The sequence below is a fragment of the Suricata suricatta genome, chromosome 5 (assembly GCF_006229205.1).
Source record: "Suricata suricatta isolate VVHF042 chromosome 5, meerkat_22Aug2017_6uvM2_HiC, whole genome shotgun sequence".
NCBI lineage: Eukaryota > Metazoa > Chordata > Mammalia > Carnivora > Herpestidae > Suricata > Suricata suricatta.
In genome coordinates, this window is record NC_043704.1 from 106397269 (window position 1) to 106423444 (window position 26176).

Genomic DNA, 26176 nt, shown 5'->3' on the forward strand with positions numbered 1-26176 from the left:
TCAGCACAGAGCCCGATGCGGGGCTTGAACCCACAGACTGTGAGATGATGAACCGAAGTCAGACGCCCAACTGACCGAGCCATCCAGGTGCCCCTGGTGAACTTTCTAATAACTGTTCTGCATACTAATCTCCAGTGCAGTCTACCTTCCAAAAATCCCCCACACAACAAGCTCTCAATGGTGACGTAGGGCCAGTACTGGGGACAGGCATTCAGGCAGACAAGAATGTGCAGGTAAGACTCTGTCCCTCACCACACGAGATCTGTTTAAAAAACACTGGTGACCTTGGGAGCTGTGGAAAAAGCCCTCTGTTCCCCCAAGCTTCCCCTTAGGAATGACAGTAAGAACTACCTTTATAAAGAGCTGGTTCTGGGCCAGGCACTGGGCTGAGCACCTCTTGGGCATCATCTCATTAATCTTAATCACAATCCTGCTGAGTAGGGCTCTCACCTGCGCTTTACGCATGTGGAGCTGTTAGTAAATGTTAGTAAATCTGGTGGCGGTGTGGGTGGATCCCGCCGAGTGTATCCACTCAGACATGTTACCCTAGACCCCTCAGGGGAGCTGCAGATAGGCAAGCAAGGATCGGAGGGACTTGAGGACAGTGTCCTTGGGTTGTGGTTGCTGCCCAGTGCCTGCATGACTCCCTTACGCCAGGAAGATATTCCTTGATGATAAGATTATCACTTTGGTAAGCATTGCTTTGGATGTATAAACCAAGATTTAAAGGAATTTTACAGTAAATAAACTATTATAGCTGCCATTACTGGGTGTCTGTACCTACGAGTCAAAGTGCTATATAAATATCTCAAGTGTATAACATGGTCAGTCCTTTCAGCAGACCTCTTTCCATCAGAGGGACTGAGGCTCAGAGAGGTTGGATTAACTGGTCCAAGCCAGGGTGACCAACCATCCTTTATTGTCCAGGACTGAGAGATTCCACACTAACAAGGAAAAGTCCCTGCCGACTAGGACCAGTCGGTCACCGTACGTGGAGCTAAAACACACACACATCAGCAATGAAATCTTTCCATAAAGTTACTAAATATTAATTCCAAATTGGTTTGTTCTCTAACAATTGAGCCTGCATGTATAACAGACTGATAGCCTCAAGGGCTATTAATAGTCTAAATGTGAACAATACAAGAAGAGAAAACAAAATAATTTTTGATTCAGTCGAAACCATTTCCCATGATTAAGACATTATCCTTATAAAATGCCAGGGCCCCAGGAAGAATACTCCCACTATGCAGCTTTACATTTTCTTTGAGCAGCAAAATGGAAGCCAAAAGTAACTTACCTCATCTGAAATTTGACCTCCAAATGTCACCCATGTTCCTAGAAAATAAACATTTGCACATTATTTATAATCATTTTTCTAATTTTTTAATTTTAATTATTTTGAGACAGAGAGGGTGGGTGGGGGAGGGGCAGAGAGCGAGGGAGAGAGAGAATCCCAAGCAGGCTCCACAGCATCAGCACAGAGCCCGATGTGAAGCTCAAACCCATGAACCATGAGAGCATGACCTGAGCCAAACCCACGAGTCGGATACTTAACCAACTGAGCCATCCAAGGCACCCCACATTTTTCTAGTATTAAATAAGAGGAAACACTTTTTCTTGCAATGGGGCTACTCAAATTGGTTGTTCACAAAGGTATCTGGATAAGGGGCATGTGGGGTGTCTGGACAAAGTCCAGCTGCCCTCCTTCCTTTGGGAAATACTCTGGCAGGGGTCTGCATCCCTCTGGAAGAAGGGATGCCTTTCTTCACTCAATGGCCCCATCTACCCTACAGGAGCCCTGTCCTGCAAAATGCTTTTTCTTCCACGATAGGACCATCATTGCTAGTGTGCAAGAGTGCAGTGTGACCAAGCCTGTTTTGGTTACACATACAATATTGCAGAAGCCACCAGTTGGGAAGGTACAAGGGTAAAGGTACACGAGGCCACCCTTTCTGAATATGAAGGTAAGACCTTGAGTGATGTTTCTTTCCTTCTTTACCTCCAACAAGGGACTCTGTTTTGTATTCCCTATTACCTCTCAAAAGGAATCCTCTCAGGTGTGCTTCCTGTCCCTGCTTTCAAGCCCCAGGAAGTGACACTTAAGCACCTTCTCTGTTTTATTAAACCTGTTACTCCAAAGTGGACATCTCCATTGGTCTGGGGATGGAGGCGAGAGCTGGGGTGAGGACTGGGAAGGCCAGGGGAGAGAGGCAGCAGCAGAAGCCAAAGATTTGCATTTAGAAGCAAGAGGGCAGCAGACTGAGTGGGTTCTCTGCACGCCTACAGTCACGGCAAATATTCATTCCCTCTTTGATCCATTTTTTGGTTTTGGTCCAATTGCATGACTAGCAAAGGGATTGCACCCAAATGCTGGGGACAGTGAGGTGATCAACCTAGTTCCTCCATCTCAGGAGCTCACAGTTTATAATAGCACAAGGCTAGAGCACGGCAAACACAAGGCAGTAAGGGAGGGAGTGCTCTACTAGACTGGTAGGAGGTGGCAGTCAAGGAAGACTTCTCGAAAGAGGTGACATTTTGGTTGAGCTGCACAGGAGGTAACTAAAGGATGAAGGAAGGAACAGGCATTTCTGGGGAAGACCAGGGTGTGGAGGCATCATTGTGTGCTGACCAGCTGTGGAGGGGCCACTCAGCAGAGTGAGGACACGTGACGCAGAGAGGCAGGGTGGCAGGAGCGAGAGCCAGGGCACAATCGGTACGCGTGGGGCAAACAAAGACATGTGTCTGGAATCTTAGGTTCTGCATTTACTAACAGTCATAGCTCCCATGCTCACACCTTACAAATGCCCACAGTAAGCCGAGAAATGTATATACTTTGATCTCTAATCATTTCATAAACTTACAAGGCAATTTTACTATCCCTACTTCCAGATGAGGAGTCTAACATCAGCCGACCTAGTAAATGAAATACAGGATTCCCCAAACAGGCCTGGCTTCAAGAAGGACATCCTTGTGGCCTCATGAGAATAATTCCAAATTAATTATGACATTTGGATTCCACACTCCACAGAAACACGCTGATATAATCATACCTTTTCTCTTCTTTGTTCTCAGGAGTATCTAACAAGAGTAGGATACAAATTATTTTCCTGTCCCACAATCCATCCCCAGAGGTTCCAAATACTTCCAGACTTGTTTTGCTGGGCTAGAACGATGTTGACTTGCTTAGTATTTTAATACATTTTGAATAAGGGACCATCATTTAAGTAGTCAGGACATTTTACTTTAAAATGTCTGATTTCCGGCTTCTCTTAACAACTGACTAGTGTCCTCACAAGGTAGACACGCCCTGAACCAGAGAGGAAGTGCCTGCGTGTAAGGGTCATGCCCTCCCGAGGTAGTGAGCACCTGCACACCTTCCTTTGGATCCAACACTGGAATCCAATAGCAGTTATTTACTACTACACATTTACTGCTATTTTTATTCCTGTAAAATTAAGGAAAAGATAAGCTTGTGCATCTCCTATAAGAGAGTTGAGTATAAAAATAGATAGGAGCACAATTTTTGTGGGGGTTGGAGAGGTTGGAAGAATATCCAAACAGGGAATGTGCACCCAGAAAAATGACAACTTAAGGCATCATAATAAAACCAGCCATGGCGGGTGTACAGAAAAGATGGGCGCTGAAAAACTTAATGGACTGAAGAAAACGGTCGTGTGTATTTTTCAATGAGAAGAAAATAAGCGATCTCTTGTGAAATGTAGTTCTCTATTAAAGAAAAAATTGCCTGGGCATCAAAACCTTTTTACAGACAAATGCTTTTATAAGAGTTTCTTTTGAACGCAGCAGAAATTATATGTCCAGAGCATAAACAAGCATTTGCAAACATTACCGTACCCAGCAGCATTATAGCTCAGCACGTTAGAAGTATGGTGGAAAACTTTCAGGATAAGTTCGATTATTGGTGGTACTTTCTACCACAGCAAATGAGAACACGGATGTAAATAAGAGCAGACCATTAGCTGTATTTATTTGTGATGCGGGGAGAATTTTGGAGGAGTCAGAGAACCCTTAGACAAGGAGTCCCTGAAAGGCAAAACGTCAGGAAATGGCTTACGTTGTGATGAGAAAGCGTTCCGACCACTGGAGGTAGAACACACTATGCTGAGTTCGGAGTGTTACTGCAGACCAGGCTCTCCCAGAGGGGAGGGCTGATGTTGGATCTATCAGGTAACGGATCAGAAGTGGCACTATTTTGTAGGGGCACTATACGCAAGTCCATTAATTTCAGCACTCATTAGGAATTGCTTTGGGCTACAAAGCTGAAATGGGACAAGTAATTAGTACCATAGATTTGCTAGTCTTCCGTATCTTCAAGCAAAATCAGGTCAGTGTTTGGTTGATAAATTTGCTGGCTTACCTGTGGTACTGCAAGAGACTTCTTTTAACTGTTCACGTCATCGAGGGAATAGTCCTAGCTCCACTTAACCCCAAAGACTGACCCAAAGTTGCAAGCTTCTTACTGATGTCATATCCCATTTACACCTTTGGAGTATTTTTCTACAGGGGCATTTGAGTGTATTTGTATACACGTCTTGTTTGCTTCTTTCAGTCCCGACAAAATAGAGTCATTGGGAAATTCATTTGTTTAGGAATAATGTGGTCCACATTCCCATGTTGAAATCAGTTTCCAGAAATGAATATAATAGCTTGAAATTCATTCTCCACAACTGGGCCAATGAATACTGGCTTACAAACTTTATGAAAAGAAACTAGCATTATTTAGCTTACCTTCCTTGGTTAATTTTTGATAGTACAAATGAAGGGTTTTGATTTAAAGTTCTTGAGCAGTAGTACAAAACGGTACTGAAGACTGAATACAGTAATGTTGAAAACTGGGATTGTATACACATCTTGAAGATCACCTTACTGGTAAGAATCAATTATTTTATTTTTATTTATTTATTTATTTTTAAGTAGTTTATTGTCAAATTGGTTTCCATACAACACCCAGTGCTCTTCCCCACAAGTGCCCTCCTCCATCACCACCACCTCTTTTCCCACCTCCCCCTTCAACCCTCAGTTCATTTTCAGTATTCAATAGTCTCTCAGGTTTTGCGTCCCTCTCTCTCCCCAACTCTCTTTCCCTCTTCTCCTCCCCCTGGTCCTCCATTAGGTTTCTCCTGTTTTCCTGTTAACCCATGAGTGCAAACATATGGTATCTGTCCTTCTCTGCCTGACTTATTTCACTTAGCATGACACCCTCAAGGTCCATCCACTTTCCTACAAATGGCCATATATCATTCTTTCTCATTGCCATGTAATACTCCATCGTGTATATATACCACATCTTCTTGATCCATTCATCAGGTGATGGACATTTAGGCTCTTTCCATGTTTTGGCTATTGTTGACATTGCTGCTATGAACATTGGGGTACATGTGCCCCTATGCATCAGCATTTCTGTATCCCTTGGGTAAATCCCTAGCAGTGCTATTGCTGGGTCATAAGGGAGTTCTATGGATAGTTTTGGTAAGAATCATTTAAAAGATGTGATCCATGTTGGGAGAGCCTATATTTAGGAGAAGCTTTATTCCAAAATAAATCTGAAAAAAACTACCACTCCCAGTTTAAGTATTTAAAGCTACATTCTATTTATCATTGTGAAAAAGTACAGGGGCTGATTGACATTTTGTTTCAGAAGAAATAGATGACAGGCTTCTGAATTCAAATCAAAGCAGTAATAAATTATGAAAAGATAGCATTAATTGTTTTCCTTTTTCAGTTAAAACATTTTCATATAGATAGAATATGGGCATCAAATATATATTTACACTAAGTTACATCTCAACACTATAATTTAACAGAAATAAGAGTATGGTTCTATTTCAGGGACTTTGTTTAGGTATGCCACCTCTCTGGCCCTTCAGACATTTCCTACCCATTTATCTTATAGTTACTTGCTTAGAAACTTTTACATCTGTTACTAGGGAGTAAGCTATCTGAGGGTTAGGATTTTATTCCATTCATCTTATGTCCACAGCCCAAGAATAGACGTGAGTTGTTAGTGAATGGTCAATAAATTTTGGTGAAATTGGATTAAATTGACTCTGTTGTTAATCAAAAGAAAATACTGGGATGGTTTCCCATCAAACAAACATGTTTGTTTTGACTTATAGGAACATAAGTAATGCTTGTCAACAGCTCTTCTAGTCCTTGGGTGATTGATGTGTTTCTTCCTGACCCCAGACCCCCTGCCCCCAACCAGGCGCCGTCCCGGAGAAGGAGGGCCATTCTCCCAGGCTGCAAGGCCTCCAGTGAGGAGGGGGTGACCCAGTGCAGGCAGAGTTCACCAGCCACCCCACTAAGAGCTATCGTTTACAAATAGGGCGCACTCCTTTCCAAGGGGGAGATACCGAGCAGCAGCCTTCCAGACAGAAAAATGCTGCTTCTGTGATTTTAGTCTTTACTACTCCCCTCCAGAAAATATAAGGTGTTTTATCAGTTAATATTCTCAAAACCCCTCTGTGACAAGTTTCTTAATCATTTTTCTGCCTCTAATGAGAACATGCCTTCTTGAGACCTAGAATGGTATATGATGATTTCACTGTGATATCTCAAATTAGTGGGATGTTACTTAGAAGATAATTTTACTAAATTGACACTTGTTATTTCGAACCTTTTAAAAGCAGAGTATAAAGAGAACTTTGAACTGTTATTATGTCTTCTGATGAAAACTCCTTGATACACCAAGGAACATATGCTTTGAAAATCTGTTTGTATCTGGAGCACTGAGCTACTGTGGCATAGAAAAATTATTGAACTGGAAAAAAAGAAAACTGCCTTTGCATATGCACGGGTGCGTGAGCACACACAGAACCACCCTCCACCCCACCCCCGCCACCCTATCTTGGTTACTTAGTTGCTTTGTTGGTGGTTTACAGGGTAATAGCCTCTAGTTACTCATTCAGGAAACATGTTTATCATTTAAATAACCTCCTTGCTTGAGCAGGAAGAGATATTTTGACATTTAGATGTAACAATGTTTGTTCATGCAGGCTACTTCCCTTTAAAATATACATCATCCTAGTGCCCTCATTGCAAGCAGGATATTAACAAATTGTAGACCCTTTCTGAAGTTCAGTGTCTTTTTCTGTCCCAGCATCCTATGTAGGATCTAGCATTGCATTTAGTCATCACATCTCCTTGGTCTCCTCTGATGTATGACTGTTCTGGAGTCTTCCCTTGTCTTTCACAACCTTGATGTTTCTGAAGAGTCCCATTCAAGTACTTGTAGACTATCCCTCAATTTGAATCACTTAAAGGTTATAGATTTGGTGACTTCCTTTTCTATATTGCAGTTTGACCTGCTGGTGGTTTGGATTTTTAACAGGAAGAAAATCTATAAATGCAATTGTAATATTTATTATGTCGCAGGTAATTTTTCTGCTCTCTCTCATTCAGCCAGCATTTATTAAGTATACCATATGTGAGGCATTGTACTTAAATGATCAAGATGCAACAGTGAACCAAACTAAAAATTATTTCTGGAATAGACTTATGAGGAAAGACAAAATAATGAAAAAAAATTCATACTTATTTATGAATGTTAATTTTATAAGGCAATGGGGCACCTGGGTGGCTAGTCAGTTAAGCGTTCGACTTCGGCTCAGGTCATGATTTCCCAACTTGTGAGTTTGAGCCTCACGTCTGGCTCTGTGCTGACAGCTCAGAGCCTGGAGCCTCCTTCAGATTCTGTGTCTCCACCTCTCTCTCTGCCCCTCTCATGCTCATGCTCTGTCTCTGTCTCTCAATAATAAATAAACATTAAAAATTAAAAAAATTTTATAAGGCAATAAAACATAAAATACATAGTGTTTACTGATAAGCATTAAAAAGAGTCATTTTGGGGGGCACCTGGTGGCTCAGTCAGTTCAGCCTAGGTCATGATCTCATAGTCAGTGAATTTGAGCCTCACATCAGGCTCTGTGCTGACAGCTTGAAGCCTGGAGCCTGCTTCAGATTCTGTGTTTCTCTGTCTCTTTGCCCCTCCCCTGTTCTCAGTCTCTATCAAAAAAAATAAATAAACAAACATTTTAAAAACGAGAGTCATTTTTATAAGGCAGGGAGAGGGTATATGAAATGTCAGGGGGTGAGTGTTGAGATTTTAGATAGGGTGGCCGGATAAATTTCGCAAAGAAAGCAATGTATGAGAAAAGACACAGAGAGTGGAAGAGCTCCTCATGCAGCCATCTGAAGGCAGAGTGTTCCAGTTTGATGGTGAATAATGGGGAAGGGGGTTTGCTTGCCTGCTCAAGGTCAACAAGGTGCCCAGTGTGGTCAGAGAAGAAAAAGTAAGGTCTGAGGAGTCATAGAGAACCGATCACGTGGAGTCATGTCAGTCATAGGAAGGACCCTGGACAGGCCAATAGCAATAACAACAGAGAGTCTGACAGTCTGCAGTGGAGCATCTGTGGTATGGAGGACACACCATCAAGGCTGAGTCTGAAACCCAAGCACCTGTTGGGAGGCTGTTGTGAAAATCCTGGTAATACAGGACAATGATTGTGGGTTCGAGGTAGTAGCAGTAAGTATGGGAGAAGTACTTGAATTCTGGATAGACTTTGAAGGACAGCCAATAGGATTTGCTGATTAAAAGGATGTAGGGTATAAGAGAAGGTGAGATTTTAAAGACATCACCAAGGTCAGGGGAAGGGGAGAATGGAGAACCAATTCAACCCATTTCATTATGGATTTAACAATCTTGTTTTGCAAGTAGAGCACATGTCAATTTTAGGTAGTCAAGGCTTATCGAATGGCCAAAAAAGTATTTAATCTAGAGGTGTGTGGAGTTATTACTCTGTTCTATCACTAAAAAGTTTAAGGTTAGAAATTCAAAAACCCAGATCTCATTGAACTTAGACAACTAACTGGGCAAAATTAATGTGCTTACTATCTCATTTGAATAGAATTATTCCCTAAGAAATGTGGAGCTAGAGAGACAGAAGCATCCCCCCAAACTGTACTGGAAAGCAAGAAACCATGTGAGTCCAGGACCAGTGCTGAGTTGGCGGAGGGGGCACTACACTGTCGGCCACCTCCTGACATCAGATCCAGGAATCACCCTGCATGCACTTTCCTGTCTGAGCTTCAGGCTGAGTCTCCTAAGAACAGAACCCTTTCCTGTGTCCTTGTGCCCAAATCCTACTTATTCTTCAGACTCAGAATTTAGTGTGCAGGACACCGGTCCCTGACGTGTCCTCTGGTGAGTCAAAATGAGTATTTTAGGTCTTGGCCCATTAATTCTGTGCTCCTGAGAAAGTCCCAATCTCTTGATTTCTAGTTTCCTTACACAAAATTGGGGGGCTCAAGCTTCCTTCATCTATCATCTCATGACTCTGTGGTTGGACTTTGAGGGGAGAAGTAGTCACCCCATTCACTCTTCTCCTACCACGTTGAACAAACTGCTATTACTGTACTGACCACATTGCTTTGCAGCTACACACTATTTTCTCATATGACTTCCCCATCAACTGTCCTGAGTACAAAGACCAAGTTTAATTTAAAATTTTTAACCCTAGCCATTGAAGTGGAGGCTGCACACAGTAGGTACTTAATAATCATCTTCTGAATCAGTAAATGGACATTGGAGATTTTGGAAGCGTGTGCATACCAGCCCTGGAGAGAAAGGGTCTCTAACCCAAGACCGTGCGCAGCATTTTGGTTGTTTCCGTCATTCACTACCAAGGATGATTGGTCGTGGTCTTCGGCTCTGGCTGCACATCTGTATAGCCTGGGGAGCTTTAGTATTTATTTTTATTTTATTTTTTAAAATATTTTTAAAGTTTATTTTTGAGAGAGCGAGCGTGCGAGCAAGTGGCAGAGGAGCAGAGAGGGAGGGAGACACAGAATCAGAAGCAGGCTTCTGTGCTTCGGTGCAGGACTTGAACTCACGAGATGCCAGATCATGACCTGAGCCATAGTTGGATGCTTAACGACTGAGCCACCCAGGCACCACTAGCCTGGGGAGCTTTAAAGCGTGACTTTTAATGGTCCCTCACCAGACCAGTTAAATCAGAATCTCTGGGAACAGGACCTTGGCATCAGAATTCTTAAAAGATCCTCCGGTAACTCCAGTTACAGCCAGGGTTGAGGACCAGAGTCTCATATTGAGACATTAGTATCTCCTCCTTTTCTTTATACCTGTGTGGCTATAAACTAGATAAACTAGGTATGGATCTATGTCTGGGTGCCTGGGACACAGCTGAAGGTTCTGTCTTTTTCAAAGGGCGCAGACAAAACGTTCTTCCTTGTTCTGGTTTGCATCTGTTGATGTTTTCCACAGAGCCTGGCCCTTATTTTTGGATCCAAGCTGCAGCCTGGTTTTTCATTTTTGGCTTCTAGTGTATTGCTAATGAGCATCTGGCCTGAGTTAACAAATACGATAACAACTTAGCCTTTTTTCACTTTGATTACTTTTTCTTGCAAGAACCAGTAATACCACTCCAGCTCTGGGGAAAGGGGAGGTGGAGGGGGGTGCTTTCACACCTGCACTTTAATAAAAGAACTTGAGGGGTGCCCTGGGTGGCTCAGTTGGTTAAGCGTCCAACTGCAGCTCAGGTCAGGATCTTAACCGTCTGAGTTTGAGCCCCTTGTCAGTCTCTGTGCTGACAACTCAGAACCTGGAGCCTGATTCTGTCTCCCCCTCTCTCTGCCTGTCACCTGCTCACATTCTGTGTGTGTCTCTCTCTCTCAAAAATAAACAAAACATTTAAAAAGTTAAAAAAAATAAAAATAAAAGAACGTGAAAAAGCAATGAAACTAGGTAAAGAAGGGGTGAAGACTGTGGAATAAAAGCAGGCTTTCAGACAGGTTCCATATTGTAAACGGGCAGTAGGATTCCCATTTACGGGCAACTCTGGAAGATCTGAAGAATTCCATATATTTTATAGATGAAGAGGTGAAGCGGTAGAGAAATGTCTTTCCACAATTGGTTAGTGGTGGGGTCTCCAACGCCATGGTCTCTCCCAGCCCCATGCTGCTTTCTGGTAACAACACTTACCCTCAAGCCCACCATTCTGCTCCAGACAAGTGGTATGCATAGTGTTTGCTTGAAACCCTTATAACAATACCCTGCTTTCACGAACCTTCTTATGTTCTTCCCTTTGCCAAATGCCTCCTCCACTGAACCTTCCTTATGATATACTTTAAGACAGTTTCTGCCCCCAGACTGCCTCATCTGTGGTTGAAGAATGGCATATGCTTGCTCCCAATCTTCTGAGCCTCCTCCATGCTCCCAGATTCTCTCAACTCAACCTCGGGACAGGTTTTAACTTGACTTCCCTTAAGACCTCCTGCATGGAACCATCCTGGGCTTTAAGTTCTCAAACCCTTAAGAACCCCAGAGCCAAGGCTAACGGCTGAGCAATAATGAGATGTGTCCATCACTGAAAAACTTCTGGGGCATGGGGTACAAGTAGGCAAGGCAGTGGCAAAGGGGAGTCAGACTTAAATTGGGCAAGGTTGGGATCGGGCTGTCTGGGTCTCCCAGAAAAACCTGTGGAGAGCTAAACCCTGGACCCTCATCTAATGCCTGTGCAAAGGCTTGATGTTTTAAGGGTTAAATGGCTGGGAACATTAGGTTCCACATGATCCTTATTGAGAATGTACAAATATTTGATATTTTCCTTCTTTCTTTGATTTAAAGTTCTATGCACTTCGGTGTGCAGGGATACCGCTAGCTCCATTTTGTTTTAAGATTTGTTTCAGGGCAAATCTGCCTGGAACCATTTGGTTTTGTTTCCCCAAGAGTCTCTAAACTTACTGTCTGATCAGTAAGTTTAAAGACAAGGAAATGGTGATGGAAGTATTGGAGGTAGGATGGGGGTATGGAGATTAGAAGAGACAGCTTTGCCTGTAAAACAGAATTGTGGGGGTTGACACTACTCAATAGGGGCTCTTGTGAATGAAATTTCACAGCTCTCAGTCTTCCACCAGAAAACAATAACCCATTCTCCACATTTAGGGGTTAGAATTAGTAATACATAGTGATTTAAATCCATGGCTTAAGCTCCTTTCGTTTCCTTATGTAGCTATGAGTCCCAAGTTGACTTAGCACCTTGGGCCTATTATGAAAAGTTAAAATAAAGCCAAAAAGATTCTTAGATGAAATTTTTTTCTCCATGTGTTTTAATTTTGTGCCTATACTATTGAAATAAATATTAAAACTTTTATAACCAGAAGCAGGTTTTAAAAATCATTATTATTTCACTGGGAAATCTATTCAAAAACAAAGGTTTTGACAAATTATAGCTCTTCCTACTTCCTGAACATGAAAAAGCAGCTGGGTTTATATTTTGTTAGTATTTTGTATTGTTTCTTGGTTAAACTTCTTCATATTTTCATACACTGATAATTACATGCTGAAAATTATTTCTTACAATGAAGTTTCCCAGGCGCTTATAGGCACTATGTGTCATTTACATGCTTTACTCATTTTGGTTCTTTGGAAGAACTCCTTTAAGAAATGTAGAGAATAGTGAATGTAGGTGAAATAACACAGTATTAGAATAAAATCAGATATCTACTCTGGGACCCCAGGCCTAAATGGCAATTGCTGTTTTTTGTTTTTCAACAAATTAAAGTATTCTCAATATCTTCTTTAAAAATGGGATCTGCTGTTAAGACTGAAAAAAAAATTTTTTTTCTGTGAACTCACAGGGCCTGGACATAATATACCTTCAAATACATATATTTTAACTTTTTAAAGTTTATTTATTTTTGAGAGAGACAGCATGAGTTGGGGAGGGTTGCGGAGGGGAGAATCCCAAGCAGGCTCTACACTGTCAGCGCAGAGCCCCACATGGGGCTCAAACTCATGAAACCATGAGATCATGACCTGAGCAGAAACCAAGAACTGGGCGCCTAACTCACTGAGCCACCCAGGTGCCCCCATTCAAATATATTTTTGATTACTTTTTAAATTTATCTTTTGCCTTTCCACAGAAGCTACTATAAATGAGAACTATCTAGAAAACATTGCTGTCAAAAAGTCTGAAAGTTGTAACCTCCTTTACGCTTTTATCTCTGAAAAGTTAATGTCTAATCTTTTTATCTTTGTGCAGGGATATATATTTTTTTGATGGTTCAGAATTCTCATCTCTCCAAACAGTAAAAGTTTTAAATAACTCTGGTGTATCTATACATAAAAACCATGGGGAACGTTCATAGGACTATCTGGATATGCTAGGAAATACATTTTAATTCCATGGTGAGGCAAAGAAACTTTTAGTGAAAACAAGATAAGGGTACATTGTCATAAAGAATGAAAAATATTTTGTGATAGTCTTTTCAAATTGTTCCTGTTGGACTCAGCTTAATGATTTTATAGTTTCCCTCTTAAACCCAACCACCTGATGAGCAAATAACTCAGCCAGTGAGCCAGGGTTGCCTCCTCAACTGTTCAGAAGTAGAGTTGAAAGGTCCAGGTCAGTGATCCTCAACTTTGGCCCAATTAATAGGACCACTTGGAAGCTGATGCCCTCCTCCACCCAGAGAGTCTGATTTAGTTGGTTTGTGGAAAAGCCCAGGCATAGATATTTTTCAAAAGCTCCCATGTGACTACGATCACAGCTGGAGTAAAAAACTGGTCCAGACAGCAGTTGGGACATCACTGGAATGGACTCAATCCTTCTACAAGATCCCAGTATGACATTAAATGCAGGGTCCAGAGAGTAGAGAACAGTTCAGTAAAGAAGGTTGAAAGTGGCCTTGACCCCAAACTCAAGACTGTAATGTCTTGCAGAGTTGTTAGCCCTGACCAAATAAAGGGTTACAGACTATTCTTTTAAGATTTTCTCTTTGGAGCTTTGCCTTTCATTTTATTAGTACTATTAACCTTGTGCAAAAATCCCAGTGGCAGTAAATGACTGTAGCAAAAATAGCTTAATAGTAAGAAAAAATGGGTGAAATAAAAAAGAACATCAGCAGTCTCATTTTCTGGGACAAGATGACAAGGGCCACCAATCCTGATAGAGCAGGGTGCAAGTGAGACACATCAGTTTGATGGGGTCAAGGCGGAATTTCTCCCACCGGTGCCATGTAGAATGATTAGTTCAATATGGAGGTATAAAAACTTAAGGGAGACCTAGGCAGAGATGGGCTACTAGATTATGATCCCATCCCTGCAAATTTTACTAAGTCTAGACAACTTTCGATTTTCTATTAATAGATTTTCATGCCTATGGAAACCATATTCAAAGAGAAACTTAAAAACTCATTCCAAAGACAAACATAAACACATTTTCAGTTTTTGGCATCACTGTTCCCCACAGAGGTAACCAAGAACCCATGGTCTTCTTCATATGGCTCAGTGGGACAAGTAGAGGCCAACACAAGCCACTGATTCATCTGACTAAGATGCCAAGGCTTCTTAAAGCTACACTGGTATAGAAAACTACGCACCTTGGATATTGCAAACTCCTAAGTATAAACGTCAACTAAAACAAATGTACCCATGACAGGCAGTGACTATAGATGGAACAGTAGAAAATATTGATAGAATGGGAACAGAAGACCATCAAAGTGCAATGAGATATAGAACTGAACTTGGGCACAAGAGAACTTGGGTGGAGGTGTGTCTCAATCCTATGCAAAATATACATATAAAAGATCTGGTGATTAGCCTCCGTGTGCTAGAGTTTCTCCTCCTTGCAGATCTTGTATGGTTACCATCTCCCACACACTCTGTCCTTAAACTCTTTACTTTCTTCCAGTCTACTCTGTCTTCAATTCCTTCCTTGACCAGGAAGGTTAGGATGGCTGAATGATGGGATTTAAAAGATTCTCTTACCCTGTTCTAACTCCATTGTCTCCCTATCCCTTTATCGCAGCTGCCTGGCAAAAATCCCCACCTGGGCCAATCTGACTGCCTGGCTCTCATCATCCGTGACCAAGATGCTGGGCTGGGCTGGAGAAAATCACAGAATATGGAGATGGATGCATTGTAAATTCTTGGTCTACAGTAACTATGTATAGAGCCCATCAGTGCTCTGGTTTTGGATCATTTTTCTCCGCTGTTTGGATTTCAAAGATGCTCTACTTTTCTCAACCTCAGGCCCACTTTTTCTTCTTCCAGCATCAGCAGAACACTCACAATTTCCTGCTTCACAGAGAACATTAAAGCAGACAAACTATAGTCCCCTCTACTTCTCGCTCCTAAACCCAGCAACCTACCCATCACAGACACAATCGATGTCCTGCCCACTTCCCATTGGTCTCCAGCTGCTTGAAGACTTCCTCAGGGATGCAGACACCCCATTTCCTTCACCCTCGGGTGGGGGTGTACTCAACATTGGCTCTGAGTTAAGGGGCCCTGAACTAAGATAACACTCATTCTTTCCCCTCTCCCTGTCTCTGTGGTAGAGGTTTCCTTCTATTCAGGACTTGTTTTCCTTGTTGCTTTTTCTTTCTTTCTTTCTTTCTTTTTTTTTAACTCAATTTGTTAGGCTGACACCTATATTAAATCATTTTTCTGAGATTTTATTTTATGCTTTTAAAAATATTTCCTTTTGTATTTCCTTTACTCAACTTTGGCTAATTTGGTCAAGCCTCATTTACTCACAACTGCCATGTGTGTTCTGTATAGGCTGTCTGTCTGTGCACACAGTCTGATGAACTGGGCTCACAGTTAGTGAGCAATTAACTGATTGTTACATTTAATCTTCTGTAAGAGTCCCATGCAGCCTCTCTCCTTGCTTCTATTTCCAGTCCTCTCTAATTTGCTATCTGCTGTGACCACTGTGACCAGAGCGAGCTTCCTAAAATGCATCTGGCCAGGTGACTCCCAATCACTAAACAGATCAAGTCCAAGCTTTGTGGCATGGCCTCCAGTATTTTTTATGTCTTTCCAAAGTCCTCTCTTATCATTTTCTCTTCAGATATAATTCCTCCTCCTGGCCATGCTAGCTTAGACTTCTTTCACGCTTCTCCTCCTGAATTTATTACTTCATTTTAGAAAATATTTACTCAGGCTCCATCATCCCCCCAGAATCACGCCAGATGGTGGGGTCAAAATGGCTAATGATAATAATGGTCTCTGTTTCCTGGAGCTCCCAGTCTAGGGGGGAAGACAGAAAAACACTTAAACAACAATAGCACAGGACCCAAAAGGCCACAACCTGGTGAGAGGCGTTGCAACGGGAACTCATAGGAAGCCTCTAGTTGGACCTGGATGGTCAGGAAAGCAACAGTCAAACCTTGATGGGAGGGAGGGTCAAGTGGGAAATTTAAAAAAAAAAAAAAAAAAAGCCTGAGGCTTTCTCTTTTCATCCTGACAGATTCCTCTGCATCTTCAAAATCCTACTGCCTTCCCCAGCACCCTTCTCCACTCCCCAGAAGAGGTGGTCACTTCCTTGTCTGTGCCATTTCTGTGTGTTACTGCTCTTCCTTCTGCCTCTCTACTCCTAGCATTTCACTGTTAGACTGCTTTTTACCTTGTTTACTCTTTGGCCTCACCTGTTCCTACTCTACTCATCCTTTCTTACTCAGCCATCTCTTCCTCCAGGAAGCCCTCCATGACTTGCCCACCTCTAGCTTAGGCAGTCCTCATAAGTGTTCCCACAGCTCCTTAGATTTCTCTCTGAGCACTGGTCACACTGTGATTCATCCATTCATTTCATAAATGAGCACATATTGAACACTTTCTCTGATCTAGGCATGCGATCTGAATGGATAACCCAGCATACAGTCAGTCAGACTGAAGAAACTCACTAGCAAACCTAAACACAATGTGTCCTCTGTGGGCACAAAGCCCAGAGATGTAATCCATCCCAGCAATCTGGCTGCTGCCCCCCACCCCCACCCCTGCAGGCCATATGGGGCCAGGCAGTGGTACTCTGGTGCATCTTTTCTCCCCTTTCCCCAGCACAGCATCTGGCATAGCTTCATGCAATTTGTGAACGTGAGAATGAATGAGGAGTGCCAGACTCCATGCTCATAGTTCCTAGCCCTCTAAAAGCCCACAAACTAAGACACAGGTGATGTCTGAGGCAGCAGGTGCACCAGCAGGGCAGGGGCAGCCAACCATATCTCCCAGGAAGGTGCGGAAAGGGTGGGTGACTGCTCTGCTTCTCTCCCTTGGCTCTGGGAATGATGTGACGGGTAACAAAGTCACATAGAGAGCCTCTTCCAGAACTGTGTCTCAGGACCAGTCCTGTCCCCTCTCTTCAGCCAGTGGTTACATGTATCTGTGGAGCGGGGCTGTACTTTCTGCCCAGCAAGGGCTGAAGGAAAGAGCAGCATTGAGCAGCCTGCAGATGCTTGGAAGGGGAGGGCAGTGAGCGACCAAGAAGAAAAATGACCAAGTCCCACAGAAAGCTTGTTTCCAGTCACCATTAGCAGACCCCTGCCAGCACTTTCCATCCCCCACTTTTCTCCTGCACAGCCTGAAGAGAGCCCCATGGCCAGACTGTCAGCTCTAATTCAGCTACTGCTCATTCCTGCATCACCTTGTTTTCTATCATCACATGTTGGGTAGTCTCTTCTTCTTCTGGTTTTAATTAGTGTCAGATATAAAATGACCACTGATGGTATTTTCTGCTTTGCTTTCCTGGAGGTTTTGCATATTTTCATCATTCAGGTGTTAGGATGAAGCTTTCATTTGTAAATGAGCCTGGGGCTCTCTGATCCTTCAACATTTGGGGAAAGATGTAAAGGAGAGTATATTAAAAAGACAAAGCTACATATTTCCCCTCTGGAGGAAAATTTTGTTGATTAGGCAAACTGAGGGAACCAGAAGTGAACACCCACCAAACTCGCCCAACTCTGAGTGTACTTCACACTGTAGAAAAGTCTGGGAGACTTTCATTTTTAACCTTGGCCTCCAAAGACATAGGAAAAGCTCAGATAAGCTAAAATAAGGGTGGGGGGGGAGGGTTTTCAGGATCCAAGGATTTCTTTTTGTCTTAACTCAGAGCAGAGGAACACAGCTTTTTATGCAAGAGTCCTTTAATGTCCTTTGGGAACCTGCTTTCTGTGGTTGAAGTAGATTTGAACCCTTCTGCAGCTTCAGGGCTGGTTCTTGGTTGACCGGATCCCTTCAGTAATTGGCTCCGGGATGAATACATAAGCCAGTCAGAGCCAATCTTCATATGGGCATGGGGCATCTTGTCCCTGTAAGGGCAGCCTGAGAACGGGTCCTCCAGCGTGCAGAGTTCATAGTCTGATCCCAGGATCAAGCCATTCAACGTCCACTGCCCACATGAGCCTAGAAATTTCTGTTTTTGCTTTTTTGCTTAAGCTGATGTTTTCCCTTTGCTTTGGCTGAGTTTTCTGTTCACTTTCTCAAGAAGACTTCTGATGGATTCATACTCAATAGATGTAAAAAGAGCTGGGACTTTATTCCTATTTTCACCCAGCTGAGGCCTCTAAGACATGGGTATGAATTTCCACACATTTCCCTCAGGCATGCGTTTGGCCCTCAAGGGCTTCCCACAGCCCCCACACTCTTAATCTGAGCACCCCATTTCACAGGAGGTCAGCATGCCAAGGAATGATTCTCTCCTATTTTAGCCTCACCATTAGAAGAACTCAACTTCACTGCTGATTGAAACTAGGAAACTTTCTCAAAATAATCTTCTAAATGAAACCTTTATAAAATTAGTGTACACGGCAAATGCCGGGTAAACAATACGAATAGACTTGCGTGTGCACAAGGTGTGCCGTCATCAGGCTAATTCTTTGAGTGGCAGAGCCACAGGCAGGACTCACTGACGTCTTGAGGGCAACATGCACAGGAGGGAAAGTCTGGAGTTAGGAGTTTCCTTCAGGGCCTCTAGACAGACACAAAATGTCTGCACTTACTTGTACTCTTACTTGGAACTCTCTTCCAGGGAAAGCGCACTGGGTCATGGGCCATGAAACATGGATTCTGGAGAGTGATTTCAGGAGTCACTCAGACTCCAGCTGCCACCCAGGAGTCATGCGGAACTTATCATGGTCCATATCATGACTGTTAGAGCTAGAAAGTACCTTCCATGCCTGGTCCAGCCACTCACTTCTTGAGGAGGAAGGTAGGGCCAGGGAGAGGCTGTGGGCGGAGGAGGCAGCGGAAATCAGGTGGCTGGTGGAGGGGCAAGATGCAAGAGATGTAGGCTCTCTACCACTGGACTTGGATGAGACATTTTCCCTCTTTCTAATAAGGGAGCATAACACAAGCTACACGGGCTGCAATTGCCCGTCCCCCCAGGTGGGATATATGTGACATTCCACAGGCACTCCTGGCTGCCCAAGGACAAAGGAAGGGGCAAAACAGATGGTTAGCTGACAAAGATCACAGTCATACAGACAGGAGTCTCCATCAGTTTACACATCTCTTGGTAAATTATAAGAAAAAGGCAATTTTATCAGTAGCCGAATCTCCAGAAACCTGTAGACTCCGTTTCCTGGAGCTCCAACATCAAATTAACTGTATAACCTGCAGCCCATGGACAAATACTTGAGGCAAAACCAGAGTAAACCATTTCTCCAGGAATCCCCTAAAGTCCTAATGTTAATGCCTGACTAGAGGGAAAACAACCCTAGCTTGCAGGAGTCCTCTGTAGCATAGGAAAGTCCTTCAGGAGGCCTCCCTCTGCCATTACCCCCCCCCCCCCCCCCCCCCCCCCCCCCCCCCCCCCCCCCCCCCCCCCCCCCCCCCCCCCCCCCCACCCCCCACCCCCTAGTATATCACCACCCACTCCTCACAACCCCAGGGCAGCTCTTCCCACCCACGGTCTTCTCCCCATGCTTTCATAAAAGCACCTGTTCGTAACAAAGGCATCTCAAGAATTCTTTCTTGGTCATCAGCTCCGGAACCCCACCTCTCCAAATCCCCATCATTCCTGCCTCTATGCTTCTCCTCTGGATTTGGGGTGGTGGCTGCAAGGACTAAATCCCTATCTCCTAAGTGTGAAACCATGTGTATAATTATCAGTTCCATCAAACAGCTACATCCGGGGCTCCGGAGGACCTTCGCTCCCCTGCTCCTCAGCGGTTGTACAATTACTGGCTTCGTTTGTCAATCACAGGTTAGGAAGTAGGGCCACTCGTCCTCGTACAGCTGGGGTGTAGGTGGGGGGTGCACATGGGGTTGTTAGGGACTCCTTTGGTTTCTCTTCCCAAGCTCGTCCCCAGCCCCAGCTCTGACACCCTGTGGCTCAAGCAGCTGTTCTCTCAGGCTGGCTCTATCTTAGAGCCACTTACGCTCTAGCGGGGAGGCAAAGGCACAAGGTCTGCAGTCACCGACCATTCACAGTGTAAGCGGGTGTCAGTAAACCTTATGGATGTAATCGATGAAAGTAGGAAAGGAAGAAGAAATACCCTACGACAATCTTGCAAAAGTACAAAATCCTGTATGCACCATGGTAGTTACTCAAAGTAGACTTTCCAGCCTCAACTTCTCTTGTTCTATGTGTTTTTTTAAATTTTTTAAAATGTTTTATTTATTATTAAGAGAGACAGAGCATGAGTGGGGGAGGAGCAGAGAGAGAAGGAGACACAGAATCCAAAGACAGACTCCAGGCTCTAAGCTGTCAGCACAGAGCTCGACGTGGGACTCAAACTCACAAGCCAGGAGATCATGACCTGAGCCGAATTCAGACGCTTAACTGACTGAGCCACCCAGGCGCCCCTCAACTTCTCTTGTTATATATTTGTATTCGGGCAGTGTTTAAATTTTGTGGGTATCTTGGTCTTAAGGTAATTCACTCTGTGTTACAAAGAAAAACTGGTCAACTCCCTAAGGAAAGAAACTGTACCATTTGTTTCTCCAGTGTCTTAGAGGCGCTTCCTAAATATTTGTTGTCGCTGTGTTGTTACCATAATAGGCGAAGTGGCTAGTTTACATTGGCCTTAGCAACAAGAACGAGACTCATGAAGGGTGTCACAAAAATAATACCATCCATGTTAAATATTTAATGTCATGTTCTCCTAGTGTCAAAATATTTAGTTCAGTGAGAGCATCCCTGAGGCAGAGAGAGACAAGCCAGGAGTACCTTCTGCACATATGCAACACATTAAAAAGAAGCCCACACAGTTTATTCTTACAACTCACCGCTTTTGCTCTGGAAGGTTCCCGGATCAGGAAAGGGCACAAGGCAAGACTGGGTCAGGGGGCGGGTGCTGAATGGAAGGGAAGGTGAGCTCAGTCTGGGCAGATTCTCCTCTGGGAGCCCACCGGTCAGGTGGCGGTGCCTCAGGCCAGCGCCAAGGGCTGCTAAGCAGGAGGGGTCACAGAGGCTGGCCCCTGGCTCACCAGTCCCCCAGGCATACCTGTTGCTGTCTCCTTTCTCCTGGCTGGGGCAATGGCCTCAAACCCTGCACCACCCTAAACATCATCAGTGCGGCCTTTTAAAAATACCTGCAGCCCAAGGGGGCCCCAGGGGCTTCTTACTCCAGAGGTGTGGACGGAAACTGGCTACCCACATTTTTTAAAGCACCACAGGTAATTCTGATGTGCAGCCAGAGTGGAGAAGAAACACCTCCTGAGAGAGTCAGGGTAGGCTCTCCAAGGTGTTAAATATTGTACTCTAGGACTCCACTTGAGAACGAAGTGTGAAAGAGCTGCCCAAAGTACACAAAACAAGCTGACGCTAGAGGCAGTTTGCACCGCCCACAAGGTACAGCCTTCACGCTTGCGTAGAACAGGGCCCTGGAGACAGGGGTGCTGCTGCTGCTTTTCACTGCTGATGCCAGACCTAACCCTCTCTGGGAGCATTGGCATAAAATGCCCTTCCTGACCAGAGAATAGCCCAGATCTCCTTTGGGGTGATAGTATCTTTTCTTTTCTTTTTCTTTTTTCTTTTCAGGTTTATTTACTATTTTGAGAGAAGGTGAGAGAGCATGAGAGTGCAGGGTAGGGGCAGAGAGGGAGAGAGAGAATCCCAAGCAGGCTCTGTCAGTGCAAAGCCCCGCTCCATCTCATGAACTGTGTGATCGTAACCTGAGCTGAAATTGAGTCAGGTGCTTAACAGACTGAGCCACACAGGTGCCCCGGGATGATGGGATTCTATGTGAGGTTCAGTATGTGCTCAGCTGAAAAATAAGCATGTGACCACATATCCCTCATCTCCCCACATCGTGGGTCACATCCTGGAACTATCTGGTGGCTCACCTCACCACACACACCTGTGCGATATTTAAAAAAAACTAGCAAAATGTTTTCATTAGTCAGGGTTCTCTAGAGAAACTGAATCTTATAATTTTTTATGTAATTCTTTATTATATACCTTATATGTAAATATTTATATCATTATATTAAAGTATAAAATTTCTTTCTATATAGACTTCTTCTGTATATAAATATACATATATACAAAGAGATTTGCCTTAAGGAATTGGCTCACGTTATTGTGAAAGCTGGGAAGTGCTGAGGGCTGACATCTGCACCTGGAGACCCAAGAGAACAGATATATAGATTCGGTCCAAGTCTGAAGGCCTGAAAACCAGAAGACCCAATGTTTAAGCTCTAGTCCAAAAGCCAGCAGGCTTGAGAGCAGAGAAGAAACAATATTTCAGTTCAAGTCCAAAGGTCAGAAAAGTCTGCAGTTTCGACTCAAAGCATTCAGGCAGGAGGAGTTTCCCTTCTCCAAGGAGGGTCAGCTTTTTTATACTATTCAGGCTTCAACTCATTGAATGAGGACCATCCACCTACATTGCGGAGGGCCACCTGCTTTACTTGGTCTATGAATTCAAATGTAACTCCGATCCAAAAACAGCCTCACAACACTCCCAGATTACTGTTTGAAAGCACATCCAGGCACCCTGCGGCCAAGGCAAGTGGACAAATAAAGTTAACCATCACAGTGTTTTTTTCTTGCACACATATTCTCTGGAGGGAGGCAGGTATATCCCAAAGTAAACAGTGCAAGGTAAAGTCAGCCTCTCAGTCACCTGGAGGAGCCACTGCTCACTGTGGTGTGTCACTTCCCATGACATCAGACACGCCTCTGCTGCTCCTAATGGGAGGCCATACGAGGTACTCAGAGTGTGGGCGATGCCCCTTCTCACTGCTGGGGCAGCTTTGAGCCCCACCCCAGCTTGGACATACTGTGTATGCACTACATCCCCAGGTCCCTAACCAACTCTGAGGACAATCCTGGACATTGGACCTTTCTGTGTCCACTCCCCACTTCCCATTTCCACTTGGCCTTCACTGTTTCTGCACTGATACACCCCTGGAACAAAGAACTGGGCTTGCTGGTCCTCAGCTATTTGTGATTTCTAACTTCAACTGCATCTTCACTATCACCCCATGTACTTCTTGCCATCCCTTAGCAGTAAGTTTAAAACAAACGATTTCTCACTAGCACACAATACCACGTAAACCACGACTCATACCAGCACAAATACAAGTACATAGCTAGTACACACATTAGTACGCACTACAATACTATAATGGATGTATGTCAGTACACAGTGTAGTGTGTCCATTCCACACAACTCCTCATTATTACACAATAGCACACAAGCTACATTCAGTCTTACACAAACACAAGCACGCCTCTAGTACACATGCTAGTACACAGAGTTGCAAACCTATCACACACTAGCACCCACCAGTAACTATGCCAGAACCAGTGCACACTTGTAAGCACACAGACATCTAGTACACAATCTCGCCACACTAGCATAGATTAGCAAATCACAGACACAGTAGCACACACTTGTTCATATATTGTTCCCAAAATTTAGATTGCATGAGTATCACTAGGAGCACACACATTAATGGATGCAACTACACATGCTAGTATATGTGTGAGCACACACTCCCAGTAGTTGTACACTCACTGAACGCCTAGGAGTGCACGGACTAGCCACTCACACTAGGAGACACAAGTATACATAACAATATACACATGTTTACACATGAGCACTAGCTGTACCTTCACTGGCACATGTAGTGCCCATGCTAGCAGACACACTAGCAGAAACAAATACACATGCTAGTATACACGTGAGGACACTAGTTATACACACACTGATGCTCCTCAAATACATTAGCTCACACATCAGCAGACGTAAGTACATATGCTGGTATATAAACACTACCATCAGTACGTACACTAAAGCCCTTGGTACACATCTAACTGTATGTCTGACTCAAAACTTTAAACATGCTGGTGTACACACCAATCTTACTTTTCTCAGTATGAAAAGTACATACTAAAGGGGCATCTAGGTTGCTCAGTGAAGCATCCAGATCTTGATTTTGGCTCAGGTCACAATCTCAAAGCTTGTGAGTTTGAGCCCCATATAAAAATCCTGGATGAGAGTGTGGAGCCTGAGTGTAGTCTCTTGTTCCTTCCCTCTCTCCGACCTTCCCATGGTTTCTCCATCCCTCTCTCTCTCTCAAATAATTTTGGATTACAATGAAATATAGCTGGTAATTGGTGGGTGTACTTTGTGATTTTAGTTGAATTTACTTTTTTGTACATGTCTTACATATATGTTAAAGACAGCAAATATTAGTGGGAAGGTACAAACTATTAATTTGTTGCTTCTATCAAGAAATTCAGTAATTTATCATGAATTACAAGAATAACTCCAAAATGATATTTGTGGTTTACTACTAATTGACATCAATAAAGAAATGAGTAGGTTTGGTTTTCCAGGAAAGACCCCTTCTTTGGTAAACATATAATTTACTATTCTTATGAAAGAGAGACCTAGGAAACCCTTTTCTAAAGAAGATTATCAGGTAGAAGATGTTATCATAGAAATGTATGACATCCAGATGGCCAACAGACACATGAAAATCTCACTTGCCATATGGAAACATATGCATGAGTGGCCCACCCAAACCCCTAGTGAGATGTGGGTCCAGGAGACTCCTGGGATTCAAGGGCAGACTCTCAGGACCACAATGGGGCACAAATGTAAGAGCAAACATGAAACTGGAGTCCAGAGTGTGATCAAGAGGCCGGAGACCTTAGGAATGGGGAGGGGGCTCACCATCAGCCTCTAGAAGGCAGATGCCCTAAACCTGCAACGAAAGTCTAGTCATCTGTATTCGCAGGTGACCTCAATGACAAGCTCAGTTTTGCCCTGCTAGAAGTTCCTGGGTCTCTGTTTCCTGCCCAGAGCTCTTTCCATCTCTACTTATGGCTCTGAGGATCTTTGAAACTAGAAGTTGAAGGGCACCCAGGCACTTGAGTGGCTCAGTCAGTTATGTGTCCAACTTCATCTCAGGTCATGATCTCGCGGTTCATAAGTCTGAGCCCTGCATAGGGCTCCGAGCTGATGGTGTGGAGCCTGTTTGGGATTCTTTCTCTTTCCCCCTCTCTCTCTGTCCCTCCCTCACTTGCACACGCACGCTCACTCGCTCGCTCTCTCTCTCTCTCTCTCTAAATAAATAAAATTTAAAAAAATAAGTTGAAGGACTCTCTGGTCACCAACCCCCAACATGATCCTGCTTCTCTGAGCCCTCCTTCCTCTTTCTGTTCCATCTGCATTTCTTCCTCCTGAGATTTTAGCTGGTCTACCTTGACGACCCATCCAGCAACCTTAGTAACCTCCCCTGCTCAGGGAGACTTCTCATTCTGCATTCCCAGGTTGCCAAATCCTGTTTATTCTTCTTCTTAAATAATGATCTCCTTTCAGTAGATCTTTAATGCTTCTTGCACTACTGCCTCATCCCCTGACTCCTAATTCCTCTCCCTGTCTCCAGTCTCAACCCTTTCCCTCAAGCTAGCCTTCATATCGCTGTGAGAAACAAGCCTACTACATTGGATGATGCTGTCCTGCTCTTGATCCGAGTGTTTAAATGGCTTTTCACAAGCTAGAACAGGATTTTAAAACTTTTGAGGTATTTTTTTTTTTTGGCATCCTGCCCACCGCCCTTCAAAATGGAATATAAAACACTAAAATGAAATGAGCTGTTAAGCCATGAAAAGACATGGAAGAACCTTAAACGCACATTGCTAAGTGAATGAAGCCAATATGAAAAGGCTACATACTGGGTGATGTCCATACTCTCTGAAATTCTGGAAAACATAAAACTATGGAGATAGTAAAAGAATCAAAGGTTTCCAGGGGTGAGAGGGAGGGGAAGATAAATAGGCAGAGCATGGAGAAGTTTTAGGGCAGTGAGATTATCTGTATGATACTATAATGATGACTATACATTAACATATATTTGTCCAAACCCACAGAACACACAATACCCAGAGTTATACAC

At 43.6% G+C, this 26176-nt stretch overlaps 1 protein-coding gene across 3 annotated transcripts in view; it reads right to left on the reverse strand.

The window, feature by feature from the left end:
* KCNAB1 (potassium voltage-gated channel subfamily A member regulatory beta subunit 1) overlaps positions 1–26176 on the reverse strand; it is a 452797-nt gene that overhangs the window by 91077 nt on the left and 335544 nt on the right. For all 3 annotated transcript variants that reach the window (XM_029940002.1, XM_029939999.1, XM_029940000.1), the window contains one exon: positions 1301–1338. In XM_029940002.1, the coding sequence (XP_029795862.1) occupies positions 1301–1338 (38 nt within the window). The remainder of the gene's footprint in view (positions 1–1300; positions 1339–26176) is intronic.